This window comes from Haliotis cracherodii, unplaced genomic scaffold, assembly GCF_022045235.1.
Source record: "Haliotis cracherodii isolate W230 unplaced genomic scaffold, xgHalCrac1.p SCAF_15, whole genome shotgun sequence".
In the NCBI taxonomy this organism is placed as follows: Eukaryota; Metazoa; Mollusca; class Gastropoda; order Lepetellida; family Haliotidae; genus Haliotis; species Haliotis cracherodii.
In genome coordinates, this window is record NW_027266270.1 from 12,474,638 (window position 1) to 12,483,793 (window position 9,156).

Below are 9,156 nucleotides of genomic sequence, written 5' to 3' on the forward strand. Positions count from 1 at the left end.
AATGTATTTACGTTTTGGAGACAACAGAGAGCTTGAAATTTTGGCGCTTTTCTATATACGACTGTGACTTCATATCTTTAGCGTCACAATGAGCGATATGACGTCATAATGTTGACGTGCGATGTAGAGCGAAAGCCTTGCAAAGCTTGCTTTGTTTTCTTTAGGGATGCCCACCTCATGTTAGCTTACCAAGTTGCCGTGCTTATATGCTTTCAATGCCTGTCATATGTTCGAGTGAAGTATTACGGTGTAAACAAACTGCTTGAGTATATACAACACCATATTTTGTTCGGTGATTCTGTAATGCAGATCGATAACCCACTCAAAACAAAGAACTCAACCCTTGCCGCTTCACTCAGTATATTTGCTAACACCAAAGAGTTCGCATTTCTTTTAGTCATGGTAGAATGGAGATAAACATACTGTGTTTTCAATGTAGAGCTAGGTTACCTGTAGATTTAACCCCGCTAAATTTAACATTTGAAACCTCACGCTGCGCGTTCGGTTCCAAATTCAATTTAGCGGGGTTAAATCTACAGGTAACCTAGCTCTACATTGAAAACACAGTATGTTTATCTCCTAATTGTTCACTAACCAATATATTAGCAAATATCGCCTAGGGCGCTTATTAGAGCGGGGCGCTTATTACGTCGAATACGGTAAGTCAATAAGCAGGTCAGCATGATCAGTCAGCACCTTCTGTGGCATCAACATGATCCTTATCAAAATGTTCCAGTTCCATGTGCTGAGTCAGCACTTCACAACAAGGAAAATGTCCTCCACACACGCCACATGTATAGGAAAAGTCCACTTTATGTTTTGATGCGTGTTTGGTCAAAGATGCCTTGCTGCCACACAACTTTTCACAGACGTCACACTGAAATCGTCTCCCTTTCAGCCTTTCACTCACTCGTCCGATTTCATGAATCTTGTCCATATGATAGCTGAAGGTCTTGTTGGTTTGGAATGTCCTCTGGCACAGCATACAAGTGAAAGAGGAATCATCACAATTAAATTTCACTTCTGGATGCAAATTTCTCATATGGAAATTGAGACGGTCCAAGTTGAGAAATGTTTTCTCACACATTTGACACTGGGCGGAACATGGAGAATGTCTCTGTTTGTTTCTGGTCTTTCTCTCACTGATTTGAATTTTTTTCAAAGTAAATTTCAAACTTTTGGAATAAAGGCTTGTTTTGTGTTGCATTTGCCACCATGAACCCTGAGTCAATGTTGGGTCAGAACTTGTCTTTTTGACATGCATTGTTGACATATGTTTTGTTAGATGCCTCATATGGATAAACCTTTTCTCGCATATTGCACATGAATGCGGCCTCTCTCCGACGTGAGCTTGCATGTGGTAGAACAAGGTGCTGGAAAATCGGAATCTTTCCCCGCAAACTTTGCATTCATGAGGCCTCTCTCCAGTATGGATTCGCACATGACAAATAAAAATTGGCAATTTTGTCATCGTACGTCCACAAATCTTACAACTAAACATCTTCTCCTTCATATGAGTCAGTGTATGCTTTCGAAGTGCTGCCGCCCTCTTAAACCCTTCACCACACACATGACACTTCTTCTGTCGATACTCTGTGTGAATCTTCATGTGGACTTCCAGTTTTGCACACTGGTTGAATTTCATCCCACAGACTCCACAAATGAATGTCTCCTCGCTCTTTGGGTGCATAAGATGCATGTGGTTTTTCATGTTAGTCGTGTACTTTCCGCAGAGGTCACACTTTGGCGGTGGACTGACCACCACAACAGGGTGTGACTTCATGTGGGTCAACAGCTCATCCGCTTTGGTGAAAGTTCTGTCACAGGCCTTGCAAACAAACAAATTGGCAGTTTTGTGGATTTCCATGTGAGACCTTAGAATATGAGGCTGAGTGAAAATGATCCCACACACAGTGCATTTGAAGAATCTTTTCTCCAGCACGTGTATACGCTTGTGTGCCTCCAGCTGCTTCAGCAAGGAAAACCCCTTGAAACATATTGAACATTGAAAAGTCTTCTCGCTTATTTGCGAACGTGTCTTGGACTTCAATTGATTTTCTAAGAAATGTATTCTCTGATGAACTTCAAAGTGTTTGTATTGAGAGAAGGTTTTCTTGCATTCAACACACTGCAGACTGTTAGTTACAGTGTGTGTTTTCAGATGGTATTTAAATGCTTCGGTTGAGTAAAATTTCTTCTTGCACACTGAACACTTCTCCATATTGAGTCCAGCCTCACTGATGCTGTAAACACTGCTCCTGAGGCAGATCTGGAATCAGCAAACATTAACTGAGAAACCTGAACTGAATAAACTTCCTATACAAGTCAAAATTACCATGATTAGATTATTATGATTCTGAAGGATACAATTAACTTAAATAATCTAGTATCCCTAGTGGTAGCAGGGATGATATCAGGGCAGAAAAGGGAAGAAATAGATGGGCTATGAATGTAGCATAAGAACATCAGTGATGGAGAGGGAGTTCGATTTTCAACAGTGCCATGAGGTACATCTAAGATCTCAATTTGTGCCAGTTGCAGTTTCAGTGTGCCAACAAGAATACCTTGGATCCATCTTTGATTGAGTGAATGTCATTTCATCATGAGCTTGATAATATGTGTCATAATATTGATAATTTGCTACTTTTCATTTCATTAATATTAAAAATACTCTTTTCAACAAAAAAACAAAAAAACCTGATCGGACATGAGAGGCTTGGGGGCGTCAGTTGAAGTTTATATGTTGATTTGGGGAAATGAGGTTAGACTATTCATCACACTGTGCACTGAGTTTGTTCCTATGGTAACCATTTTCAATATGTATGCCCAGTCAAGGCAAGTTGTTCAAAAGTACTGTTGGTGTTACTCTTTCGGTTGTCCTATATCAGTGTTGATGAGAAGCCCCACTGACAGTTTGTCGACAGCGCAATGAATATTGTGAAAACGTAAAACAAGAATGGGAAGTGTCGTTGTATCTTGTAAAGACTCGCAAACTCAGCTGTGAATACTGAAGACACATTTACAAGTTTTTTTTCACTGACTGAACTTTGGAATAATGGAGTGGGCTTTTTCATTTAATTGTCCTCTTACTTAGAAACTGTTCCAGGTAGGATGTGTGATCTTCAGCGACGTGCCAATCGCGCTATCTATGACACATAATATGAACAGCTTACAATACCTTACAAAACTTGAAACAGGTTAACCAGATTCATCTTCTTTCACGGAAAATAAACCGGAAGTGAAAATAATTCCGAGAGTTATCCGCCCCTGAATCATATACTCATTGAAATAAGAAGCGTTTCGAGAAATTCATGAACAAAGTTACAATCATGCGATAAACATAGGTTGGCAGAGAATAATTAGACTATTTAGAATGCAATAATTCTGTCATAGATATTTCTTTTCAAAATACATATTTATTCTGTCTTCAAACTCAATACTTTGTCAGGGAGCATCCATTTCATTTCTTGACCCGTGAAGATTTCGGGGTAGAATAGGTCTTCAGCAACCCATACTTGCCGTAAGGCGACTATGTTTGTCGTAAAAGGCGACTATACTTGTCGTAAAGGCGACTAACGGGATCGGTTGGTCGATCTCGTTGACTTGGTTGATGCACGGGCATCAATCCCAGTTGCGTGGGTTGATGCTCATGATATCAATCAAGGTATTGTCTGGTCCAGACTCGATTATTTACAGACCGACGTCATATAGCTGGCATATTGCTGAGTGCGGCGTTAAACAACAAACCAACCAACCAACCAACCATTTCATTTCTGGGGGCACGGGTGGCCCAGTCGTCTAAGGCGCAGCCATTCAAGAATATCCTAATTGCATCACAGAGTTACGGATTATGTCTTAGGTGAAATAATGCTGAAAGTCATTCACCGAGGCTTGGAACTTAATTCCCTCGGGACCGACAATCTGTAATTGCTTGTTAATAGCTTAATCTCTAAGTAATATAAAATGTGCTATGTATGTTGCATTGGCTATATCAGGGTTTAACCTTGACTGACAAAAGTTGGGGTCAGAGGACCCCTAGTAATTAATTTTAAGGGTCCTTGCAGGCAATATGAGGGTCCTGTAAAGTAATGTCATGGTGTAGTGTACTGTACGTTTAGATAATTACTTTAGAGCCTGGAAAGAATCACTGATCATGTTGACAGTGGTCAGGATTGAAGAATGAAAAAACACATACCCATCACTGGTCTTGATGCGCGGTAAGTACGGTGAATGTTATTGTGTGTCCCTTGAGATGCAGTGTAATTTGTTTCTGCGGCTGTTCTCTACATTTGTGCGTCGAGTTAAACCCTGTTATATGCTGTGAATATTTGTGCCTATCACTCCTGTTCAAGAGAGGGGGCACGGGTGGTAATGAACAGTTTGTTAGAAATTTTCAATTCTAGTTTTTAATAACTCGATTTTCTTGAAATCAGATTGTTAAGAAAATAATGGGAAAATTTTGTGTTCAAATGTTTAATGTGGCTGCAATGGCGAAATTCCGTTATCACATTTCAGTTACAGTGAGTGAGTGAGTGAGTGAGTGCTCAGACACAAATGGCATATGGACACTTTCCTGATTTTATCACATTTATATGATGGTACAATCTTCAACTGTATTTAACCGGATATCGGCCGAGTCTTTATTGTCAAAATTTGAAAAAGATATCATTTGGACATTTTCGATCTGAAACCCTGAAAACCTTTGTTCTGTGAGGACATGTTTGAGATTTTATTCACATTAGGTGAAAAGGACGGGGTAAAAGTGATAACCACTTAAAGTACCCGACCCTAAACATATTTACAACAACGTTTTCACAAGAAAAGATGGACCGGAGGCTTACAAAATAACACGATCAAAGGCGATATTTTCATTAAAACAAACTTTCACTTACACTGAGTTATAAGTTTTGGACAGAGAGAAATTAATGAATGGATGTCTGTTGTCCTTATTTATTGACCGTTTTTTATGTTCTGGTGGCGAAAATTCCTTCTCAACAACACAAACTGCACATGAACCTGGTCAGTATTTGGATATGACGTTTATGAGAATGGTTACTCTGCTTAATGATCTCACTTTCAAACCAAGGTCTTCTTATTCAAAACTGTTATTCGTTAATATGAAAAAAGACATCAAAACCACCTATGGGATAATTTGTTAGCAAGGCACTGCTAAATGAAGAAAGTTTACACACGCGCAGTCAATGTTACTAGCTTCGACGTCTCATAACATACACGTGTAAAGAGTACACAAGTATAATTTGCAAGATTTGTACAGAGATTCAAAAGTTTCAAAAGTGCGAGTAAAAGAGGTGGGAAAAATAAAGCAAGATGTATATGTAATTTGTGCTGTTGTCTCTGATAGTCATGCATGTAACCAATTACGCTTTACAATGTCAACGCTACCGTCGCAAGTCTGTTACTCAACATCACACTAAATTTTCGCACAATATTCTCAAAACTGTCTGAATACATGTAAGCCCCGCAAAGCAAAGCTATTGGACCCCAAAGCAAAACCAAAGTCATAGTTTCCCACCACGCAGAAACAAGGCAAACTACAGTCTGAGAGCAAGCCTTTGTTTTTACCCCGGCCTGTGAGAGACAACTATATATAAGCAGATCTCTGGGAAATCGTATAACTAAGTCTCCACGCACCCTTGGGCTGAACAGTTGTGGCCTTCTGACTACTAACGCCCTAAAGCCCCTGTGATACACTACCTCATTCTGCCTTTCTCCACTTCTCTGACCTAGTCCTCTTTATCCAGCTCCTTCTGTTACACTACCTCATTCTTCTTTTCTCCACTTCTCTGACCTAGTCCTCTGTATCCAGCCCTTTCTGTGATACACTACCTCATTCTGCCTTTCTCCACTTCTCTGACCTAGTCCTCTGTATCCAGCTCCTTCTGTTACACTACCTCATTCTGCTTTCATCCACTTCTCTGACCTAGTCCTCTGTATCCAGCTCTTTCTGTTACACTACCTCATTCTTCTTTCATCCACTTCTCTGACCTAGTCCTCTATATCCAGCTCCTTCTGTTACACTACATCATTCTGCTTTTCTCCACTTCAAATACTGAAGGACAAATACTGTTCGAAAACACATGTGATCGATGTCTGTTTTCAGTTTTGTGCTCCCATCTCCTACCTGCCTCCTAACACCATGTGACCACCAAGTGGACAGTGTGTCTGGCCGAAGAGCTTGATACCAGTAGACGTTAAAAGAATATACTTGTTAATGCCGAGTCAGGCGCTCGGCATTATGGAGATGAAACAAGTATACTGTGTCTGAGTTTGGCATCCATGTTAAACTGCAGGGGACACAATAGGCACGTGCCTACACTTACATTTTCTTAACAAAATATATAATATCTTTATATTTTTTTAAATATGTTTTTTTTTGTGGTTGGACATCAGCGTACTAGTGAGACCGATCGCCCCTATGTGTGCACAGAGAAACTGATTTGGGCAATGAGAGAGTCATGGCAGAGTTTGCTGGTTTAAAAATAAGACTTAATGTGAGATAAAGAAAGACAATGATTTTCATGTCATGAAATGATCTTGATCTGGGTCTCGACTGAAGACACGAGGTGACTTTCCCAAGCAGGAAACTCTTCTATGATTCTCCCCCATCCTATCTTCCATCTTGTCAAATAATAAGGCACCAAACTTACCCGGAAGTTATTCCAAATTTTAGAATTTCTGTTGATGAAGATTTGAAGTATCACGAATGAGACGGATGCAGAAAACAGCTATTATGCTGATGCAGTGATTGAACATTATTAACTGACATGTAAACCAACTGCTTACTACAATAAATATACAGGAAACTACGTTTATAACGAACATGCTTATAACGAACTGATCGATATAACGAACTTATTTTTTAGTCCGGACCATTTGTTGTATATATGCTGTATGCATGTTAATAACGAACTACGGTTATTACAAACTACAATTAGTGGTCCCCTCGCATTCGTTATAAGCGTAGTTTTCTGTACAATGAATGATGAATTCTGCAGCCTGTTTGTTTGGCTTTATTTGTTACAAGGATCATATTCGGTCTGAATGTGGAAATCAAACGAACAATCAGCTGATTTGGGCGGCCACGCGTCCGTCTCCGTGGTCTAGTGGTAGAGCGTCCGCCCGGAGAGCGGAAGGTCAGGGGTTCGATCCCCGGCCGCCTCATACCAAAAGACGTTAAAAGATGGTACTTGTTGTTACCCTGTCTGGCGCTCCGCATTAAGGGGCTAAAACAAGGAGTAGTCGGCTCGGAGTCGGTATACTGTGACTGAGTGGTGTATTCATGCTAAACTGTAGCATGGTATCTCAGTGTGCTAGCACTATAAATCGGCATCAGTCCGGACAAGTACAAGCAGCCACACACACACGCGTGCATGTACGTCGCTATATAAGTGCAATAATCTTGGACGCGACGTTAAACCCCATTTCACCTCACCTCACCTTGGGCCACGCGTTCCGCCTCGCAACACGGGATGTCTCAATGACGAAACGCGTTAATAGTAATAGATTCTATGAGTTCTGCGTAGAGTTAATCCATGTTGATTTTAAAGTGAGTGGGTTGGTTTTTAACGCCAGCATTTCAGAAATACAAACAAACTAATATTTGATCCTTGGTATGATTATATGAATTCATATTGTTTCGACAGACATATGATTCAAAGATAAGGTGAAGCGTACTGTGGTTTAAAGGCGGGTCGGTACACCCAAAATGGGAGTTCCACCAACTGTATATCATTGGTCAAAATCTTGAGGAAACTAGGGTTGTTCATGTCATAATATGAGAGAAAAAGAGCCACCTCAACTTACCTCAATACGTTATGATTTTACGGAATATTTAAAACGCAAAAGGCCCTGAGATGACAATTAAAAATGAATTGAAACGATGCAGTATGTATTGTCAAGATATACTGAGTCAAATTAAAAACTTCACATTTTTAAAAGTAATCCCATATATGAAATACAACGGACAAATGTATCAGATAAGGTAAATTTTAATCATTAATGTACAAAGAAGGATTTTAATAACCGTGGTAACCATTATTTGTTCCAAGCTCCTACGGTATTCGGTAATAACATCAACAGTTTAAATCATAGGTCCCAAGCACGAGATTCTGATGGCAATAAAGTTCAGTAGCGTATATGGCCACCATGTGCGTTGAAAACTGCCACAAACGCCTCCGCATGGACCTTGTGATGCTTGTGAACACAAGATTGGGAAGACGACGCCATTGTTGCTGCAAAATGGTGCCAAGATCTTGCAAATTCTGTGGTTGGTTCTGGAGAGTGCGCAGACTTCTGCCAAGAGCATCCCAGACGTGTTCGATGGGATTGAGGTCGGGAGTCCTTGACGGCCAGTCCATGACGTTGACTCCCGCATTCTGAAGGAAATTCCTTGTCAAAATTGCTGTGTGGGGTCTGGCATTGTCGTGTTGGAATATCAAACCGGGTCCACGTGCTGCCATAAAAGGCAGAAGTTCTGGTGCCAGTACCTGGTCGCGGTAAGCAGCAGCGTTGAGGTTGCCACGGATGACAAGAAGCCTTGAACGTGCATTGCCACAGAAAGCACCCCACACCATGACACTTCCGCCTCGAAATCTGTCAACTTCCTGTACACAACACTGGGCGTAACGTTCATGGCGGCGCCTCCTCACCCTTGCCCTACCATCAGCAAATCGAAGATTAAATCGGGATTCATCACTGAACACGACTTGATTCCAATTCCTCTGAGTCCATCGTAAGTTTCGCTGTGCCCACAATTGACGTTGACGTCTGCGTAATTGAATCAGAATCGGCCCGCAGTATGGCCGTCGTGTTTGAAGGTGAGCAGTTCTCAGACGGTTTCGAACGGTTTGCGCACTCAGTCTACCCCTAAACAGTTCATTTCTGGTTGATGTAGCCGTCAAAAATCGGTTACGGAGGTGACGTAAGACAATCTGACGATCCTCTGCATGTGACGTCACACGTGGTCGATCTGGCCGAGGGCGATCAGCGGTGGTACCCGTTTGCTGTAGACGCGTCTGTAAATCATTAACAGTCCGTCGACTACAACCCATCGTCCTTGCGACATCAGCTACGGACGTTCCCGTCTGCAACATGCCGATGGCTCGTTCACGTTGCACATTTGAAAGGCGTGGCATG

General features: G+C 41.3%; 1 protein-coding gene across 2 annotated transcripts; it reads right to left on the reverse strand.

Annotated features, from left to right (window-relative positions):
- Nucleotides 1-619: 619 nt before the first annotated feature.
- On the reverse strand, nt 620-3,226 carry LOC139461816 (zinc finger protein 226-like). 2 transcript variants are annotated; one of them, XM_071243294.1, is made up of 2 exons: nt 3,179-3,226; nt 620-2,269 (listed from the first exon to the last, which is right to left on the reverse strand). In XM_071243294.1, the coding sequence occupies exon 2, from the start codon at nt 2,219-2,221 to the stop codon at nt 686-688; it is 1,536 nt and encodes a 511-aa protein (XP_071099395.1). In that variant the 5' UTR covers nt 2,222-2,269; nt 3,179-3,226; the 3' UTR covers nt 620-685. The 2 variants fall into 2 exon arrangements, with proteins under 2 accessions (XP_071099395.1, XP_071099397.1); XM_071243296.1 differs by having other exon boundaries at nt 3,091-3,203.
- Nucleotides 3,227-9,156: the final 5,930 nt, after the last annotated feature.